Below are 22,396 nucleotides of genomic sequence, written 5' to 3'. Positions count from 1 at the left end.
GAATACTGCCCTTAATATGATGCTTTCTTATATTACATTACACAGTGCATAAATAGATATTAATTACATGTGCTTTTAAATTTTTTCTGCTGTAGACAAAAAGGTAGGACTACTACAATTTTTTAAAAGCAATTCTATAATGGTAGATAATTTACTGAGTAATTTGCTAATTTACTCATAAAACTCTTTTTATGTGAGTCATATTTTGAGAAATGTTTTAAAAGTTACCTATTTGTTATTGTTCTTATTGGATTCATTTAATTAAATGAAAAAAAAATAAAGTTTGCAATCCAAACTCCATTTTTTGAATCCATAGAATATTCTGGGAAAATATACACATATACTTTTTAAAAGGTTACTCTTAAAAGGAAGAGGAAAATTCTCAACGCCTTCTCTGAACTGTTTTTTTTTTCCCCTCCTTTGTTACAGGTATCCATATTTCAGCTATATTAATCTTTTAAAACAAAAAAAAATGGATTTCTTAAATTCATCTGATCAAAACTTGACCTCAGAGGAACTGTTAAACAGAATGCCAGCCAAAATTCTTGTGTCTCTCACTCTCTCCGGGCTGGCACTGATGACAACGACCATCAACTCCCTTGTGATTGCTGCAATTATTGTGACCCGGAAGCTGCACCACCCAGCCAATTATTTAATTTGCTCCCTTGCAGTCACAGATTTCCTTGTAGCTGTCCTGGTGATGCCCTTCAGTATTGTGTATATTGTGAGAGAGAGCTGGATCATGGGACAAGTGGTCTGTGACATTTGGCTGAGTGTCGATATTATCTGTTGTACCTGCTCCATTTTGCATCTCTCAGCTATAGCTTTGGATCGTTATCGGGCAATCACTGATGCTGTTGAGTATGCCAGGAAAAGGACTCCCAAGCATGCTGGCATTATGATTACAATAGTTTGGGTTATATCAGTTTTTATCTCCATGCCTCCTCTATTCTGGAGACACCAAGGAACTAGCCGAAATGATGAGTGTGTCATCAAGCATGACCACATTGTTTCCACCATTTACTCAACATTTGGAGCTTTCTACATCCCACTTGTATTGATTTTGATCCTCTACTACAAAATATATAGAGCAGCAAAAACATTATACCACAAGAGACAAGCAAGCAGAATTGCAAAGGAGGATCTGAATGGCCAAGTCCTCTTGGAGAGTGGTGAGAAAAACACTAGACTGGTCTCCACACCCTACATGCTAGAAAAGTCTCTATCTGATCCATCAACAGACTTTGATAGAATTCATAGCACAGTGAAAAGTTCCAGGTGCGAGTTGAAGCATGAGAAATCTTGGAGAAGGCAAAAGATCTCAGGGACAAGAGAACGAAAAGCAGCCACCACCCTGGGATTAATCTTGGGTGCATTTGTGATATGTTGGCTTCCTTTTTTTGTAAAAGAATTGGTTGTTAATGTTTGTGAAAAATGTAAAATTTCTGAAGAAATGTCAAATTTTTTGGCATGGCTTGGTTATCTCAATTCCCTTATAAATCCACTGATTTATACAATCTTTAATGAAGACTTTAAGAAAGCATTCCAAAAACTTATGCGCTGCCGATGTTAGTTTAAACAAAGTTTATCATTTTAGGGTAGAGTTTTTTTTTTTTTTTTTTTTATCTTTCAGTAGAGTAACTAAATGAATGTTAAATAATATACCATTAAAAACTTTTAGAGGACATATTAAAGCTGCTAAAAGGATAGAATTTATATTTTATTAGAACCATTAATAGAAAGTGTATTGATTTCATCATTCCAATCAAAATTAGAAAATAATTTATTCAGGCTATAAAAAATATTTTGCCTATTCTATGTATCTAAAATGATAACTGGAAAAAAATATGAGTATATGGTATTAATGACAATAATTTTCCAGGTTTATATCTTAAAAAATTATAGAAGAATTTTCAGTTAACAACATACTTCCATCCATAATCTCTATATGATCCTATTGTTTTATTGTATAATCCTTTATTTTACAAAAAAGATATAATTTTACAATGCACACATTTCTCCTTCTTAACCACTTTTGGCCCTTTTCCACCTTACCCTGAGCATAACAATTTACTTAGTATGAGTAAGGATGAATACTGTCTTTTTATTTTGGTGGTAAAGAGTAATCCTAAAATGAGTTAGGTATGGCAAAATAATTCTGAATAATGAATGAGTACATTTTAAATTTTCAGTTTGGTATACGTTTCTAGAAGAATATTATCTTAACCATGTAGTATCAACATTTGAAATCAAATCCTCACGCAAGGAGTGGGAGGAAATTATAATTTCCCCTTGTTTATTTTAGAACCAGATTTAAGGCACTAAGCATTCTAGGTTATTCACCATACTTATATTTCCAATCTCTTATTTAAAACAGAAAATGCATTTCACTTCTTTTAATGTTAATTAGCTCAGTTACTAACTAAATCTGTCACTTTATACTTCATCTCCATACCTTTGATTTAAACATCATTTTCTTTTTATGAGAGAGAATATAATAGGAACTTTCCTTTTAATTAAACCACCTCTAGTTTTCTGATTGGTGGAAACAAATAATCTTTGAGAAGGCTCATCATAAACCAAGACTATTTGTAAAACAACATATACCTTTATTTTTGAATCACAACTTTGTATTTTAAAATATACTTTGCTGAGGGAGGTGATTAAGAGTGTGTTACATCATTTTTAAATATATCTATGATACATTGCCCCTAATATAATACATATTTACAGTTTCCATTTTATATAAGACACTGAGACATGTATTAAATAGAAGATACAGGAAAAAATAAAATACAGTTTCTTCTCTTCATATATGCTCATAGTCACAAATAAAAAACAATACAATGAAAACTATGATAGAAAAGAACAAACAAGGATTTGTCAAGAAAGTTATTTACATAGTTATGATGATACAGAGAAAAAATTGATCACATCTGGTTGAGAAAAGAATGGGAAATTTTCATAAAAAATGGATCTAAAAGTGGTGTCAGATAACACTAGGGTTTAGGCAAGAGAAATGGAAAAGTGCTCTCCAAGTGAAGGCCATATCAGAGATCAGGCTGTGTCATGCAAGTGTTCATGGGGCATGTTCATGAAGTAACAATTAGTTTGACAGATATTTAGAGCAAAGGAGATTAAAGGAAACATTGGGTATTGTTAATGACTGCCTTTCCACATTAAAGAAGAAGAAGAAGAAGAGGAGGAGGAGGAGGAGGAGGAAGAGGAGGAGGAGGAGAAGTCTACTATCAATTTATGAATTTATTGTGGTCATTGAGTGTTCACTGGTACTTTTAGCAGAAGTATTACAGTTTAGAACAAAAAGATGAAAAAAAAATTTGATCGGGTTTGAGCTACTGGATATAATGGTTTTTGTTAGAAAGCAAACTGATAATCCAGGCAAAAGCTGATGAAGTTCTGAACTCCGTTCTGGCAATGGAAATCAAAAGAAGAGACAAGTGAGACAGGAATATAGGTTGAGTCTACAGGTTATATAGCAAACTCTTTAATAAGATGATGAAGCAATATAAGTTGGTGAGATAAGGTTGTCATTAACTGAATAAGAAACTCAACAGAAAGGACCTATTGATGAAATGATAATTTCTCTTGGGGATATGTTAACTACATAAAGACATAACAGAGCTCCTGGGCATTGCTAACCACTTCTGGCCCAAGCAAAAATGACAGATGAGTTTTCTCTCTCTGACCACAAAACAACAGATATGTAAGGCTTTGGGCCATGTATTTTGTCCTCACTGTGCTTTCTTAAAGGATCCATATGTTTTGTTCAAGTCCAAAGCCCGGGGTAGTTCTCATTCTCTTAACATCTCTTTCCCATCCTCAAGTACCAATTTTTTATTCTGTGATTGATTCATTCAAAGAACTTGAAAAAGCTAAAATGATCTGTTAATTTATTTTCACTCATCTCTTACACACACATACACACACACACGTGAATTTGTGTGTGTGTGCGTGTGTGTGTGTGTGTGTGTGTGTGTGTGTGTAAGAGATGGGGAATTATAAGAGACACAAACCATCAACCCAAAAGAACAGGTGAGGGCCACCCGAATATAGATACTGCCTTTTGATTTGAGTTGGATGAAAGCTCAAATCCGGAAAGATTATGCCACAAGTGACAGGGAAATCAAATATTCCTTTGGAGTTCAGCAAAAAATCAAGTTTACTATTTCTCTGAGTGTGTTTCCATTTTTTTAGTTTGAAGGAGCCACAGCACATTGCAGTAATTCTCACTTCATCTATGTGTTTTCCCCATAAGGTGAGGGTCCATACTGATGCTGCCATCCCTCATGAACAAATATGAGTAATGTCTCTTTAATATCTTTAAATGGTAAGGAATGAAAGAGCTAATAATCTGCAACTTTCACTTTATTTGAAATTTATCTAAAAACACATGTACTTAACATGATATATTTCCCAGAATATATACAATTTAGTCTCTCAAAGAAATATTTTACAAGTTACTAAAAGCTCATGATTTTTGGAAATAAAAAATCTATAATAAATAAAATAATATAGCAGTTCATATATTTAACTAATAATGTAGAGCAAGAAAATATAAATATCATAGAAAGTGATTAAGTAGGAGAAATAAAACTATGCTTCCTGATAGAAATTTTATATAGCAATACCAAAAAATTAAGTGAAGAATTTATTTTTGATATCCTCCTCTGTATCTTTTCAAATGAAGGATGTGTGAAAATCAAAGACAGTCAAAAAAGAAGTCAAGCAAATGGATATTAAATTCAGTAAAGCAGACTATCTTTAAACATAACTATGCACGAATTTTGCTTGAAAATCCACTTCTGCTGTAAACAGTGCCCAGGCTTATTTTCTTTTTGTTAAGAGGGTTTTTTGTTTTGTTTTGTTTTGATTTACAACAGGCCCATAGCACAAACAGCTTTATCCAGGTTGATGAGTTGATCCCTAAGTAAGCCCAATTTTCTTTTTGAATTCCCGAAACCAATCTTCCTTTTCCTTTTCTGGTTTGTGAATTCCCCAGCCATCTATGTTACTTATGTTAGTTGAATCGATTACAGACTAGTTCCCTTAGTAAAGCACAATCCCCGTACTAGTAGGTTCAGTTTTAATCTTGTTCCTCTTACCCAAGTTTTTTTTTAATCAAAAACAATAAAGAATTAACTGAAAACCAATTACTAGAAAATATGATTTGCTCCACAAAATATCATGAAACAGGAAATAATTATGCAGTTTTTGCTAAAAGGCATTCCTCTGTTTCAAGGAAGAACTGTTTTCTTGTGAATAAAAAACAAAACTACTTTTGACTTATAGGTCAGAAAATCAAATTTGTTGTATTTCAACAGAAGGAAAATATGAATGATTTTTTTCCTTAATATATTCCAAAGTCCTTAAAAAATAATCCTGCTTAATTTAAAATGTGTCCATATTAATTTGCTTCAGAGATATGTTTCTAATATCTTCCTAATAACTAAGGTGATTAAATGTAGACTCTTATTTTGCCAAAAATTATTTTTAAAAGAAAATTAGTATTTTTATCATAAATAAAATAAATATTTTAATGTGACATTGTGATACTTTTTCTTGGTCTTTTCACTCAGTTCACTTTCCCTCATTTTTTAAAATGAGGAAAATATTGCTGAAAAATATTTTCCAACATTATAATAAATTTGGTTATTAATATAGAACATCTATACAAAATGTGGTAGTATTTTAATTCCACCTAGGAAAAACAGATTTTTTAAAGAATTTTTCATCTCTGGTCAAAAATAATGAAGTTCTGTTTAAATAATATTAAAGTCTAATATTATCTTTATCAAGAATAACAACAAATCATGTCCAAGCAGTCTTTCATTAGAGCTTGTGTTAGATGCAATTCCAGCTTTTCTCATAGAAGGTTTCTACCTCTGCAAAGACACTAAAATAATATTATTCATTTATGTGGACCCAGCAAAGCTTGACATGTCTTTCTTCCTATGCTTTTCAATATCTTTTCATTAAGTTACAATAGTATTCCTAAACCATATATACTTAAGATTCACACCTAAAAGTTATACTTACATTGTGTACATCATTACCATCACATAATTATACTATATAGCTGGGTCATTTTGTGTGTCATTTTGCAATGCAAACTGACATTAAGAAACACTGATTTGGGGCCTAGCATGGTGGCACACACCTGTAATCTCAGTCACTTAGGAGTCCGAGGCAGGAGGATCACAAGTTCAAAGCCAGCAATTTAGCAAGGCACTAAGCAACTCAGTGAGACCCTGTCTATAAATAATATATAAAAAAGGGGTTGGGGGTGTGGCTCAGTGGTTAAGCACCCTGGGTTCAATCCCTAGTACCAAAAAAATAAAAAGAAAGAAAGAAACACTGAATTGAGGGGGAAAAAATCAATCTTAACATAGCACACTATGGAGCTTGAAGATGAAATGGGAAGTTGAAGCAGAGTACTTCAAATTTCAGATTTTAGAAACTGTGTCTGTGAGTTCAAAATGGAGCTCAAGAATCTGGGTCTTTAGCAAGAATCTTAGATTATTCCAATGAAAGTGGAGTCTAGAGCTTTTATTCTTGAGACTACAGCTTTAAAGCTCCTTGCTAGTTAAGTGTTTTGTGGGACCATAGATATGATAAGTAAAAATGAAATTTCACCACCATTTTACTGACTCAAAATCCCAGAAAACAACTTTGCTACTACATGAAAAGTGCCTAATACAAAACTATATAGAAGCAGAAGTCAAAATCATATCAGCGTTGCTGAGAGGATTATAAAGCATTTGGGTTAAAAACAACTATTATAATTTATTCTCAATCAGAATACTATTAAAATTTTCTAAGGCAAGAAAGTTATTCATTACAAATGAAGCAACTGTTTAAAGGAATCAATAATTCTCTACATTTGAAATTAGAAAAGGTTCACTATGAATCCTGATTCTTTTGCTCATCATTAACCTGATGCTGAGCAAGTTTGGTTTTATACTGTTTTCCCTCAGAGTACAGTTGAAAGACCCAGGAGACTGAGTGAAATTAAACATTCTTTAAAAACAGTGAAGGACAAAAAAAGGAAATTACCATTATCATTATCGTTATTCTCTGTAGTAAATCTAGAATGACTTAGTAACCATTTATGTGGAACACAGCTCTGCATTGTGTGCTGCTTTCTGATTCAAGAGAGAATCAAATAAGTAGTTGGTGGCCTCCTCCTGCAGAGCAGTATAGCCCAATGTGAGCCATGGAAATGCCACCCTGAGGGAACCCACTAGTCTTTTCTCTTGCTCCATTCTACCATTCCCATTCCTAAAAGCCTGCCTGTTTACCTCTGTAGGAAAATATAATGTGATCTGTCTACCCTATTAAAATTATAACCACAGTTATTCTAGCATTAATTTCTTCTAGTGATGAATTTGGAGATGATTTCTCAAATGTTTCAGGACTAATGTTTTATTTTAATCCAGTAAACAATAAAGGGGAAATTTTTACTTAAAATGAGAATTCTAAGTTAATGAAAATAAGAATACAGGCTTGATTTTAAGCTCTATTAAATTTAAGAAAAGACACTACTGATTTTTATGAGAATATTGACATTTGAAGGAAATAGTGATGGCTCCCTGTTGCTTGTTACTTTACGTCCAGATTTTCTTGCTTGACTTTTAGGGTCATAGAGTTAATAACAAAAAGATACCACTCTCTGAGAAATCTTATTTCCCACTATCCTCCTTGACCCTAACAAATATTATCTTCTCCAATTTGATCCCTTTCTTCATTATTCTTGTAATGTGTCTTTCTCCTTCTTGTCACCATCAGTTTTCCAGTTTTGTTTTGTTTTTCCTCCTACTTGAAATGCCCCCCACCACCTTGATATTAAGTAATTTACCCTTCAGATTAAATTTTACTTCCTCCTTGAAACGGAATTTCTATTGTGCTTAAATTCACACAATATCATCTCCAATAATTCTTATTTTAATTATCCCTGCTTTCTTTACGAGTGTTTGCTTTTTATTCCCAATAAAAAATATTGTAAGTTACTTAAGAGACATGTGCTTATGTCTCTAAATATCTTTTTCATACCTTTCAAAAAAAAATTTTTTTGGAATGGGTATTGAATCCAGGGGTATATTACCACTGAGTATATTCCAATTCTTTCTGCATTTATTTTGAGACAGGGTCTTACTAAGTAGCTAAGGGTCTCCCTAAGTTGCTGAGGCCAGCCTCAAACTTCAAATCCTCTTTCCTCAGTCTCCTGAGTAGCTGGAATTATAGATGTAGGCTACAGTGTCCAGCTTCCCAATAGTTTGGAATATGATCTTCCATCCTTTGTGAGCTTGGTCCACTTCACTGTGTTCTAGTAACTAATATATAGTGAAACAGCTGGTATATCTTTACCCTATTTTTAAACATATATTCTTCTTTAATATTTATTTTTTAGTTGTAATTGGACACAATATCTTTATTTTATTTATTTATTTATTTATTTATTTATTTATTTATTTATTTTTATGTGGTGCTGAGGATAGAACCCAGGACCACGAATGTGCTAGACAAACTCTTTACCTCTAAGCCACTACCCCAGCCCCTTTACCCCTATTTTTAATAAAAATAAATACAAATGTGTTATTAGAAAAACTGCTAAAACAGAAAAGCAATCTTTATTTTTCAGTGATTAGAAAATATCTTACTGAAAATGAAATAAATGAAAGTCATAGAACATTAATTTTCCAAATACATTTATTTATAATGATAAATTTTAATAAGTAACTTATTATTCATTTTATTATTCATCATTAATTATATGTACAATATATAAAATGCTTTAAATTGCCTATTCCTTGAAGTAGAAAATGCAAAATGTTCTTCAGTTCCAAAGGAACAGTTCTTACTTCTTGAGTTATTCTAGAACTCCATATGTTCAAGAGCTGGAGAAACAATATTTCTTATCAATCTCCCTTAGCTCAAGCATCTTAAGAGGGAAAGAAATAATTCATGTCCATGCCCACTTCACCCTTGTATATGATTATGGTACAAGTATTATCTGACTGAGCAAAAAAATTAACAGAAATGTCAATCATTTAAACCTGTCCAACTCTACAGCAAATAACTGAGAATTAGTCCAACCTTGGGAAACACATAATAATTGACTACCAAATTGTATCTCTCTTGTTCTCCAAAAAGGTGGTCATAGTTGTCCCTTCATCCAAAACCTCAGGTTATAACTATATACTTCTTAAAAGAAAGAATAAGAGGAGAATTTCAAGTTCATAATCTATTGCATTTCTATTTATACATGGTGTTTCAAAATATGAAACTGGACTCAAAATGATATTTTGTTAAGCTTGGTTTTCTTTTCTATTATATCTTCCTATTAATCTAAATGTTGAAATACTATCTATTGTAGTTAGCATATTTATATCAAAATAACTCCAATTATAAATGCATGCACATATTAGGAATCTTCTGTCCTTTTCTTTATTCTTGTTAGTATATCATATGAAAAACATTTGAAGTTTGAAGTTTGGGGTTAGTTAGTAGACTTCCCTTATTTATATTCTCCATTGAATAATGTCTCAAATAAAGTTATATGTATTTGCCCTTAACCTGAGCCAGTGCATTTTATTTCTGAAAATCTTCCCACTGATTAAAAATAATATCTATAAGTTGTTACCTTAGCATTAAAAACACATGAAAAGCCAGATAGATTTATTTTAACAATTTTAATATCAATTGCCCAAACTATAGAAAATGTTCAAACAAGAATTTTAATAGCCTATGAAATATAGAAATATACTCAATTTGTTGCTGTTAAGAAGATGATAAAACTAAATGTATGCTGGAATTGAATGTTGCTTAACCCCAAAGCATTAAAATGTGAAATAAACCATATTCTTCAAATAATGAGTGTTCACTTCAACTTAACTTAATGACTTCAAAATATCCTATAACATTCTGTTAAGAAAACTACAAAGAAAGAATAAGAATGTGGAACCAACATGAATTTTAAGAGTCCAAGAGTTTCTCCATAGTGTTGTTGGCAGCTTGAGCTTTAAAGTCAATATCCCTCATTTTGATTATGAGACCTATGATCACTTAACTTCTGGTTCTTCATCTAACTTCACAAAAATCAGATAGTTGACATTCTGATTTTTAAAAACTCAATGCAGAACATTTCATTCTTTCTTCCTGAACTAAATAAATACAATAGATTAGTAAAATAAAGTAGTAAAAGTAGTACCAAATACTATTACTAAATAATATCAGAATACCAATATATTTTATTCAGATTCCCAATCTCCTCCTCCTCCTCCTCCTCCTCCTCCTCCTCCTCCTCCTCCTCTTCTTTTTCTTCTTCTCCTCCTCCTCCTCCTCCTCCTCCTCCTCTTCCTCCTCCTCCTCCTCTTCTTCTCCTCCTCCTCCTCCTCCTGTCCTTGTCCTTCTAATTGAAAGGAGTAGAATTTATTTATGTGTGAAGAATAAAAACAGAACTCTTGCAAGGATAGTAAGAGGGAACCTGGTTGGGGTTGCCCTGACTCCCAATCTTAACTATTCAATTTTGAATGTAATTATGTTGAATTGTGTATAAAATTTATAAAAACAGCTTCTTTCAACTTTTCCCTCCCAAAATAAATCTTGAAAGACAAGAAAAGAATTGGAATTTAAGAGGATGCAAAAAAAGGTTATTCATGCTGGTTAAATAAATAATATGTTTGCATATATCCCATGGAAAAAGTAATATCTTCATTAATTATTCAGAAAACTATGTTAAGGGGGAAATAGGACAAACAGTTGCACCTATTCTCAAATATTTATGAATGGTCATCTTACTTCCTGGAGAAAAGGAGGGGTGTTTTGTTTTGTTTTTTGTTTCCCCCTTTCACCTCCCCTTTCGTCCTTCCCTTTCCCTCTCATTCTGCTTTTGATTCTGCAATCATGTTAATACATGCAGCTGTGATTTAGAATACTGCAGCTTTAGAGGGCATCCTCTACTTGATCACTCAAGTATGCAATGGAATCAGGAGCCAAAAGCCCAATTAGCTCTTCAGACATAAACTCACCATCACATCTGCCCCCTAGTTCTCGCATTGAGCTTTGACAGCATTGGTGTTAGGTTTTTTTACAAACTCATTTGCTCTTCACTCCTGATTTTATGCCTTTGCAGTTTTTGAAAAATTTAAACAAACGTAATTTTTATTTTTTCAGTCTTGTAGTTGCTGCATTTGAAGACATTTAACGTTAACATTGTTTACACTTGGTCTCATTCCTGGCACCTTATTTCCACATGTGTATGTTGATTTTCTTCTCTACTCTGAGCTTCTCCTTTTCTTTTGAACTTTGTAGAAATTCCCTCATGGAGGATGGGCATTTGCTTCTATCCAGTGACTGGGCATTATCAGTGCTGCATCAATTTAAACTAAATCATTGACTTGAGTTTCTTTATATGTCTGTGTTTAATCCACCACATAGTGTGAATTCAGCTTACAAACTCAAATGACAGCCAGATTCTGGTTATAAATCTTCAGGATAAATTCTTTCCACCTCCAATCAAAACCAAAGTTCAGTGCTCAAGTTTCAGGATGGTAAATTTTCTTTTTTTCTCAACTCCAGATTAGTATCTGGGTTCATTTTTAATGGAGTTTGTGTCTCATCCTTGGAACTTTAACAACTAATGTTTTAGGTCATCTGAGCTGAGCTAATGCATTAAGGCCAGAGGACAACATCAGTGTTTCTCTCCCAGTCTTCCTGACTTACTTTGTTAAGCTTATTTGGGGTCCAAGTAGTACAGTATTTTTATTTGGCCAGCATTTTCATGCATTTAGTATTTTTACTCAACAGTTTTATTTATCTGCAGCAAAGAATCTGTTTAGGTACTTAGTTTGCCATATGAGCAGTAATGGAAGTAAAATTTCTCAAGTTTTTTTTTGTGTGTGCATTCATTATAAGTATCTCAAGTTTTACTCTATTATAATTTATCCCTTGTTTCTGATATTACAATTTCTTTATTATATCTATAATTATGTGTTGGTTCTCAGATTATTTTCTTATTTCTGAAATCTTTTAACCTGTAAATTTTAATCCTCTTTTTTTAGCTTTTTTATTGAGTTATTTTATTTATTACATTATTACTACCATAAAATATTCATCTGCTTCTGTGGTTTGCATTATGCTTACTTCTAGTTTTTGCCTATTATGAATGTCAAGTTTTCTTGGTTCTTTCCTTCCATTCTAGCTTCTCTCTTTTTTCCTTCTTCTTAATCTTCTTTCCTTTCTCCCATCATTCTTTTTTCCATCCTTCTTTTCTCCCTCTGTTTCTTCTTTCTTTACTATAGTTTCATAGTTGCCATATCATTTATTTTTACCTTGATCACATATATCATCAGGTATTACTTCCCAATTAAAGGTGGCATATAAATTTTCCTATGTCACTTCCCATCTTATCTGTAACCAGCTGGTTTTCCCTTCAAGGGGATGGCAAGGTTGGAGCCCTGTTGTGGAGGAGTGTTACCCTTGCTGAAGAGTTGTTTTCTAAGATCCATTTATAACATTGGATTGGTGTCATTAAATCGTTGCACAATTCTTTTAAAGATAGTAAGCTTATTGGTCTTTCTTTTCTTTTCTTTGATGAATTTCCAAGAGTACAAATGGAGTTGTATGGGGCGGGGGGGGGGGGGGGTGGGAGCGGTTCTCCTTCATTTTTCTGGGGTTACCTACTTAATTCCTCAGTTTACAAATTGCCAAATTAGATATTTATGAGAATTTTTAGGACACTCTAGATTCATTTTCTCCAATAATTTTATTCTGAAAGGTGAAGACTTAAAAATTATAATACACCTTGACAGTATTTTCTGTTTCTTTCATGGCCCCATTGCTTTTCACGGCCCCATTTCTTTTCACTTATTGTAATGGTTTTTAACTTTTTATTTGTTTTGTTGATGCTATAAGTTTTCTCTTCTCTCTTATTTTGTTAAATTTTTGTAATTATTTATCTAATCATCTCCCTAGATATTGGGGAGTCCTGTTTCATTTCACTGTTATTACTAAATTAAAATTTGCTTTTAAAAACTATTCTACAGAGCTGGAGATATAGCTCAGTTGGTAGAGTGCTTGCTTCACATACACAAGGTCCTAGGTTCAATCACTGGATCACAAAAAAGAAAACAAAAACCCTGCAATAAAAATAATTGTTCTTTTTATGAACAGCTTCATTTTAGATAATTAGTCTAATGGAAAATGCATATGATAACAGTAATGATCCTATTTAAATTATCACCATCCATGGAAGAAGACACACTCAGAATGAAATATAAGAATTTTTTTTGGTGGGCTGGTACAATAGCCATGAGGCAAGCTAGAATGCTCAGTATCCAGAGTCAGTTAGCAGGTCCTCATTGTCTGGAAGAAAGCTCTAGAAGTTCCAGAGGAATAAAAGTTACCAAAAATACATTTTACTACTTTTTTCCACCGACAGCCTGTCTAGCACTTATTTTCATTTTCATAAAGTTTCTGCAAAAAATCTTACTTATAGCAAGAAAAGCTTTCACTGTTGACTTTAGGTAATGTGAACATTCATGCTTTGATGTTTAAACATTTTAAAATATAGGGATTTGCGCCGCTATTTGCTGCCCTCTGCTGGCAAATTTAAAACTCACAGAAAATATTGGAGTTTGGGGGTCGGGCGGGGCACCCCTTACCCAGTTATGTATTTTATGTATTGTTTGACAAGGATACATTCTAAGAAGTGGGAAATTTCATCACTGTGAAAACATCTAAATGTACTTACACCTAGATGGAATAGCCTGCTAAACACCTAGGCTGTATGCTATAACCTATCGATTTTAGTTTACAAACCTATACAGTTTGTTACTATACTGAATACTGTAGGCAACTGTAACCCAATGTAAGAATTTGTCTATATAAATGTACCTTAACATAACAGGTACAATAAAAATACAGTACAAAAGATAAAAACTGGTATTCTTGTACAGGACACCACCATGAATGGTACTTACAGAACTGGAACTTGCTCTGGGTGAGTCAGTGAGTGAATGGAGAGTAAACCTGACATTAGTGTGCACTAGTATCAAATTAGGCATTATTTTTCTTTCTTTAGTAATAATTAGCCTTAACTTACTATAACTTTTTACTTCATAAATTCTTGAAATTTTAACTTTTTGATTCTTTCATAATAACACAACTTTAAAAACACATTGCATACCTATACAAAAATATTTTCTTTCTTTATATCCTTGTTCTTTAAATTTTTTCTATTTATTTATTTATGTAGACACTATTTATGTAGATTATTTAGACTCTTTTGTTAAAAACTAACACAAACACATGCACTAGAGTCAGGATCATCAATATCACTGTCTTTAACTTCCACCTTCACTTTCACCTCCACCTTTTGTCTGCCTGGAAGGTCTTCAGGAGCATTAAAGTGCCTAGGGCTATGATCTCCTCTGGTAGCAATGTCTTCTTCTGGAACACCTGCTGAAGGACCTGCCTGAGGCTCTTCTTGAAGAGATGTCAATTTTTTTTCCAGAAATGGATCTATGGTGGTTTATTTGGTTTATTTCTTTTGATTGTTTTTGTTTTGTTTCCTCATAGATTTGCTTGTAAGCAGATATTACATCATGAACATTCCTCTTTATTAATGAAAACCTTTCTGTGTAGGCGTCTATGTTTTTGAACATTTTAAGGAGAATTTGAAAGTCTGCAAAAGTTTCTTCTACTTTTCTTGGTTTTTTTTTCTCTTGCAGTTTTTATTTTCTTGTTTGTTTTTGGTCTTTTCTTCAGCTATGCATTCACCAGGCAATAGGAATTTTTCAACTCTATAATAATCTTATGGGACTACCGCCATATAGGCAGTTCATCAGTGACAGAAACATCATTATGTGGCATGTGATTATGTTCTAATGCAGATGTACATTAGCAACCTTGAAACAAGAATGCTTATGAAACTGCAAATTTTTATTTCTGTTGTATAGATGCCATGCAACTAGGAACTATTACATTTTGGATGGCTAAGAACAAGGTGCTTGAGATAAAAGTTATTTGTTGTTTTTCTTTCTTTGTACTGGTGACTGAACCCAGGGATGTTTTACCACTGAGCGACATACCAGTCATTTTTATTTTGAGACAGGGTCTTGATAAGTTGCTGAGTATCTCACTAAATTGCTGGGAATGGCCTCAAACTTTCAATCATCCTACCTCAGCCTCCCAAATCACTAGGATTACAGGCATATGCCACCACACCCAACTCTTGATTTGGTTTTGATTGTCAAATAGCAGCATAGTTGAAAACACAGGCCAATATGCAAATCATTACTTAATTTGGTCCCCCATCTCCACTACACCCAGCATCTTCTTTCCTTTAGTTGACTCTCCCTCATTCAAGGAAACTTTCCTGGAATAAATACAAATATTGGCCTTCAAGTTCAGAAAACTTAATGCAAAGTAACCTAGAAGAAATTTAAAGGAATATTTACTTTTCTCATTCAAGCTCTCCAACAGTAAAGGTGTCAAGTATGGGGGTAGATGATAGTAATACTGCCAGTTACTGGTTACCTTGATGAGTCCTGCTTCCTCAGTGTTGAAGTATAACACCAGAGAAGCACACCGAGGCAAGCATAGACTAGACAGTAAGAAGCTTTATTAAAGGGTAGTAAAACAGACTTATCCAGGGTGGAAGAAGGGAACCCAGAGGCAGGATCCATGGGATGAAGAAGTCCTGTCCCGTTTATACATCTAAAGTTTCACTTGTTCTCCTGTATTCTTCTCCCTTATCTTGTTCATTTCTTCCCATCCTGCAGAGTGATTGGGGGATGTTAGTGGAATGGCCAGGTATTGATTAGCAGCTCCCTGTCTCCTCAGGAGTTGCTTCATTAATAACCTTTTGGGGAGGGGAAGTATCAAAGGGCTCTGGAGATAAGAACATTCCAGTCTCCCAGGGGCAGTTTCCAACTTCCTGGACTCAAATCAGACTCCATTTTCTCCACCAGACCAAATTTACCTAGCTACACTAACTACCTGTCTTTAAATCTGGCTTTAATAGAAAATTCCAGAGATGATAAAAGTGAAAAGTTTCTAAGCCTACCTTTCTTTTGAGATCCTGACCAGCTGAAATTTTTCTATTCCACAGTATGTTCTAATTCAAAGTAATACCATGATAACATTTTCTATATAGCTGCACAGAATATAGAGGCAGAAAAAAATCTGATGCAGTTACTGTGAATATCCTGTGGCCTGTGATGGCACTGGAGTTATTCCCAAAGATCCCAGATAGGATATGGAAGCCTGAGATCAAGTGCAAAAATGAGACTGAGAAAGAGTGCAAGTACACCACTACCCTCCCAGGGCCATTTGAGAAGGATGTAAGAAAGAAGTCACCACAACAGATTGCATCTTGGTTGTACCTGATGTAATTGCATCTTGGCTGATACTGATGTCAGCATAGGAAGAGTACTCATGGATACCATATAATTTGAATTACATTTCAAAAATTCCAGCATAGTATTGATACAGATCAAACAACAGAAGTGTGGCCTTTCCCCAAACCAAGGATGGAAGAGTGTTAAGGAGAGGAGAACAGTTCTTGAATTTGAGGAAAAGCAGAAATCACTAGAGCAATAGAATTTACTTGGAAATAACTAAGCTCTATTGCTCATAGAGAAAGACGTCTTCAGATAGTTCACCCAGCTACTATAAGAAAAACATGTTAGATTTTTCACATAGGCATTTGTGGTTGGGAAAATTCAGTGAAAGAATCAAAAGAGGTTACTGAAGAAAACTTGCCAGTGCTAGAACTTGGCATTAGTCTAGCCCATCACTAGTCTCACTCTTTGTTCATGTTCTCTGGGGTTTATTATTTCTCCTGTGCTTTTCTATATAGCCCCTCCCTTATTTCCTAATAACTTTCCCCTGCTAAAGAAAGCACATGAAGATGGTTGTCATATATTTTGTTTATCAGTTGTCTCCAGTGCTTAGAATGGCTCCTGGTTTATGTTTATGTTCCATAAATTAACATAAAATAATTTTTTAAAAGAAACTAAGTGGCTAAAGCTCAGATGAGAAACCAATGTTTTGAGAGAAATACCAAATGGAGGCAAGATGTTACTTTGAGTCTCTCCTCGTTAATGGATTCTGGCTAATTTTTGTGGATACCTCCTAAGTGGGGTTACTAAGACCCAGCTTGAAAATTTTGAGAATCACCATTTATCAATCAAAAGATTTTACCCTTAGAATTGTATTTTAAATGTTATAATTTTTCATTTTACCTTTTGAACATCCCTCTCGTTCCCAATATCTCTGGCTTTAGCATCAGTAAGAAGATTAAGGAAAAGAGTCAGGGATGTATACTAAAGAGTCAGGGATCTATACTTAGGCAAAAAAGAAGAAAAAGGAGAAAAAGAGGAGGAGGAAAGTGATGGAGGAGGAGGAGGAAAGTTTTCAAATTAATTTCAGGTAACAGTTTATTATTTCAAACAAACATTGTTATTTGCTGCCCCTTACTGGTAAGATAGAAAAATTGCTAAATCCCATTTTTAAAGTGTAGTTCTTAGCTCTGACATTCTGTAGCTCATTTGCCACCAAAAGACTTGTACAAGTTGATCATCTCGATTAAATGAATAATACCATATGGGAGGAGTCACTTAGTAAAGACAATTTTCTAGCCTTTAATTTGGGTAACTATAGAAAAACATTACATAAGAAAAATACTAAAATAAGCCATATATATATATATATATATATATATATATATATATATATATTACGCACTCTCTCTTGATTGAAAATATAAAATTTGTCATTGGGAGCAAGCACTGTTGGTTATTTCCCTTGAAATGGCAAGCTCACTTCATTCATCTTTGAGAAATAATCTGTCAAATACCCATGTCTAAATAATGTTATTGGTCTGCAGATCAGTAGTTCAAGTAAAAATGGCATTCTATGAAAAGAAGCAGTTATTCAGTTGCAATTGAAACCAGAGCCCAAGTGATTTTCTCAAGATAACCATCATATTTATTATTCAGCAAAAGCCCTTTATGCATACTTCCATGTCAACACACAGAGCATTAGCAAGGAGCAGGACTAAAGGGCTGGGAAAATGCTTTGGCTAGTGCTTAAATAAACCACAACCTTCTGAGGGTTTCCAGAGCTGTGGTGATTGGACCTCTGGATGCAGAGCCAGCACTTCTACCTTAGCCTCTATTACTGGTTAATAAGCCCAGGAATTCTGGTTCATAGAGTAATGGACTTCAACCTCTCATACCAGGCTGACTAGTCATGGAAGACTTTTATCTGGGTATGAATTGGCCATGGCTTTACCAAGACAGTGATCTAGAACTCCAGGCTAACAACTCAATGTGTGGTTTCCACTGGTGTATCTTCAGTAAACAATGTAGGTCAGAGGGTTGAATTAAAATATGCATCACCAGGCAGTGGACAGAAAGGATTTAATTTTGGGCCCCAAATTAGACAATATTATAGATTCAAAAACAATGCTGAAAATCCAGTCAAGACAGCAAGATGTGGTTGTAAGGGAACATGAACAATGAAGTCAAAAGTCAAGGGAGGGGAGAATAGGCATAAGACAAACAATTGAAGAACCAATGTGTGGTTAAGAAACAAAAGTTTCCAACAGCACAAGAATTCAGGCAATCCTCTCTGTGTGCTACCTGGCACGCATTTGAATATGGCGCCCTAAAGGAATTCTGCAGGACTGCAAAGAACAGCTAGACAAGAAAAAACAACAACAGAAAGAAAATAGAATTAAAAAAAAAAAGTGGCCCTGAAATAAAGCCATAGTCAGATGACAATTTCAAAGACATGCAAATGCTATCTTGTTTTATATATACATACTGTTTTATATATGCATTGTGTCCTGTCCTAACTGAGAGAATTTTCTGCCTCTCCCCTTCCCTTAACAATAAACTGCTGAAAGTGTAATGCTGTCTCTATTTCCTTTTTTTTAAAGCCAGTTCACACAAACTTTACCCATCACATTCTACTGAAAACAGAATCATGCAGGTAAGCCCATGCTAGCATGTGCTCTGCCACTGAGCTACAATGCCAACCCCTCCCAAAGTTTTAATACTGAACCGGAAAAGAAATGAAATCACGTGTCAACATCCTTGGTATCACTTTCCCTAGAACATTATGTAGCTGACATAACATTGGGATTTTCACCCTTTTATTTGGGGGAGAGAGGGTAGCCCAAGTCCTATGCAGGCTACGAAACCAGGGTTACTCAGGCAAATTGGACTGGCATGAACAAATCACACAAACACAAAAAATACCTTTTTCAGGGTGTTTCAGGACGGCACCTCTGCTTCAGCTGTAAGCTCCCACAAGGGGGGCAAGAGAAAAACAAGGGAGACAGGTGAGAGAGAGGGAGCACGCTCCCAAACCCTGTTTTTATTGAGAAGAGCTGTTGGATAGAACATTCCATCCAAAAAGGTTAAAGGGTAGTATTACAAAAGAACAAGGAGGCAGCCCACTCCCATTGGATAAACCCACTCCCAGAGCTTCACTTCCCTGCAGAACAGAGGTGAGGTCCACCTGCTTTCCTGCAGGCAAGCCAGTTCCACACCTCCATCCCTCAAGGCTAAGGGCACATGCTCAGCTCCTATGTGGCAGCTCCTGACAAGGGTGTATTGAATAGAATTAGTCATACAGTGTGTGGATCAAAGCAGAAGGCAACTAACTAACTAAAATTAGAAAATTCATCATATTTGAGTAAGCTTACCAAGTTCTGGTGAATCCCTCTACAAAAGATCATTGTGGAAAGATCAGAATATCTAGATTCATCCAACATACTGTTCATTTCTAGAGAGAAAGAATGCACTACAAGCACTCCGGTGGCTCTGAGCAAAAGTTTGCTGCTGTACAACAGTTATGTGACACCTAGTAGCTCTGTGGTTTTTGTGGACATGGAAAATAAGCTATGAGATCAGAAAAGTAATACCACTAGAGTGAAAAAGTCAGAATGCATATGAACATAGAGTTAAAACTGAGATGCAAATAAACATAATCACACCACTACAAACCACATTTCTCATAACATGTCCCCAAATTTTATATTGGCAGGCTGAATACCTAAAATCGGAGAAAGTCTTCAGACTAAAGAAATAAAATCTTCTTACCATAAACATCAATAATTGAATCAATTGAAATGGGGAGTAGCTATAAATTATTAGATGCTTCATCAAATACAAATTACTACAACTAAACATAAAAAGTGAAGTTAGGAAGGTTCTTAATGTTTTACTGAATCAGTATGCTTTAATATAAAAATAAACAAGTTGGATGGAACTGGAGGATGTTATGCAAAGTGAAATAAGGTGCAGAAAGACAAATACTGTATGATCTCATTTACATGTGGAATTTGAAAAGCTGAACTCAGAGAAGTAGAGAATAGAAAAATTATTACCAGAGGCTAGAGGAGGGGGAAGGAAAAAGGAATGGGAGAGGGAGAGATGTTACTCAAAGGGTATAAAGTTTCAGTTAGTCTAAGAAATAAGTTTTAATGATCTGTTGTGCTGCATGGTGACCACAGTTAGTAATAATGAATTGTATATTTCAAAATTCCTAAAATAATAGTTTTAATGTTCTCATCACACACAAGATAAGCTGGTGAGGTGATGGATATGTTAATTAAGCTTGACTTCATCTTCCAATATATACATATGTAGTTCAAAACATCACATTGTATTTCATAAATATTCACAATCACACGATTAAAAATAAATTTGAAATAAAAAATAAACCTTGACGTTGTATTTGCAAAGAACATTTCCACAATACATCAGGTGTTTAAAAATAATTCTTATGTTTGTTTGAAATATGCGCTCTTCAGTCATTTTTATAAACTTTTTTTTATAATCTACAAAAAATATATATATATATAAATTTTTGGTGTGTGAATTCTTAACTTTCGGTGTTTTGTAAAGCATAACACCCTGAACTCAATGAGTCTGAAACCACTAAGAAAGCAAACAGAAACAACATAATCAGTACTACCAAACCTGTATCATAGTTATGATCTATGGTGGCAAAATTTTGTGTTTGGTAAACTAGGAATGGATTAAAGACATAATGGTACAGTGGAGACAGCGGCGGCGACAGGATGAAAACAAGTTCGACGCCTTGAAAGATGATGACAGTGGGGACCACGACCAGAATGAAGAAAACAGCACACAGAAAGAGGGTGAGAAGGAAAAAACAGAGAGAGACAAGAGCCAGAGCAGTAGCAAGAAGTAGAAGGCTGTTGTTCCTGGACTGGCAGAGCATCCCCTGCAGTACAACTGTACATTCTGGTACTCCAGGAGGACCCCAGGCTGTCCCACCAGCTCTCAGAGCTATGAACAGAATATCAAGCAGACTGGCCTCTGTGGAGCAGTTCTGGAGGTTTTATAGCCACATGGTAAGTCCTGGGGACCTGACAGGCCACAGTGACTTCCATCTCTTCAAAGAAGGATTTAAACCCATGTGGGAAGATGATGCAAATAAAAAGGGTGGCAAGTGGATTGATTATCCAGCTGTGGAAGGGCTTGGCCTCTCTTTGCTGGGGAGAATCTCATCCTGGCTCTGCTGGGGGAACAGTTCATGGTGGGGAAGGAGATCTGTGGGGCTGTGGTCTCTGTCCACTTTCAAGAGGACATTATTTCCATATGGAATAAGACAGCCAGCGACCAAGCAACCACAGCCCAAATCTGTGATACGCTTCCGCGCGTGCTTACCCCACCTCCCAACACCATTATGGAATACGAAACGCACACCGACAGCATCAAGGACAATTCAAGCTTTCGAAATACAAAAAGCACACTGTGAAAGTACGCAAGCTGGCAATAATCCTTTTCTGTATATGTGTGTGTGTCTGAAATGGATGGAAGGCCTCTGCCAGTCCTTCCGTCTACCTGCTGAAGGGATGTCAGTGAGCCATGTGCTCCCCTTTTGCACTCATTCCTGGAGGACGGATTCCGCTAGACAGCCTCCAGCATTGCTGACTTTATAAAGCGGAGATCTGGAAAACGTGGTTTTGTAATAGACATTGTTTTTAGGGGCTTCTGGGAGGGAGGAGTGCAGCCTTTCATTTTGCTGTGTGCTGTCCAGATGCCTTCCAGGCCCTCTGTTGAGCTCCTCTCCTGCTCTGCAAAGGGCTTTGTGACCACGTGGACACGCTGGAGCTGTGGATGAGCATTATCAGTAATATGAATGCCTGTGCATCCAGGAACAGCTTCTGCAGAGTTCCAGAGTAGCCGAATGACTCTACCAGCTCTGCCACCAAGTTATTGGGACCATTTTGTTTCATCCTCTCTCCCAGGCCACCACTCTCTGAAAATGTGTTATTGATGTGATGACTGCCTAGGATTTTGTGTCCTCTCTCCTGCCTTACGCCCTCCAA

The 22,396-nt window shown here is 35.0% G+C and overlaps 1 protein-coding gene and 1 pseudogene across 1 annotated transcript; both read left to right on the top strand.

The window, feature by feature from the left end:
- Positions 1 to 472: 472 nt before the first annotated feature.
- Positions 473 to 1,573, top strand: Htr1f (5-hydroxytryptamine receptor 1F). Its single transcript, XM_026394004.1, has one exon. It carries the CDS (start codon positions 473 to 475, stop codon positions 1,571 to 1,573), a length of 1,101 nt encoding a protein of 366 aa, XP_026249789.1.
- A 14,668-nt stretch (positions 1,574 to 16,241) lies between these two features.
- Positions 16,242 to 21,822, top strand: LOC113186520 (eukaryotic translation initiation factor 4E type 2 pseudogene; annotated as a pseudogene).
- Positions 21,823 to 22,396: the final 574 nt, after the last annotated feature.

Source organism: Urocitellus parryii, chromosome 2 (assembly GCF_045843805.1).
Source record: "Urocitellus parryii isolate mUroPar1 chromosome 2, mUroPar1.hap1, whole genome shotgun sequence".
In the NCBI taxonomy this organism is placed as follows: Eukaryota; Metazoa; Chordata; class Mammalia; order Rodentia; family Sciuridae; genus Urocitellus; species Urocitellus parryii.
Note: the sequence above shows the minus strand (reverse complement) of the source record. Positions and strands in the feature narration are given on the sequence as shown.

What these genes read in the sequence shown, in the direction of transcription:
- Htr1f (XM_026394004.1), top strand. Translation starts at nt 473, where the DNA reads ATGGATTTCTTAAATTCATCTGATCAAAACTTGACCTCAGAGGAACTG.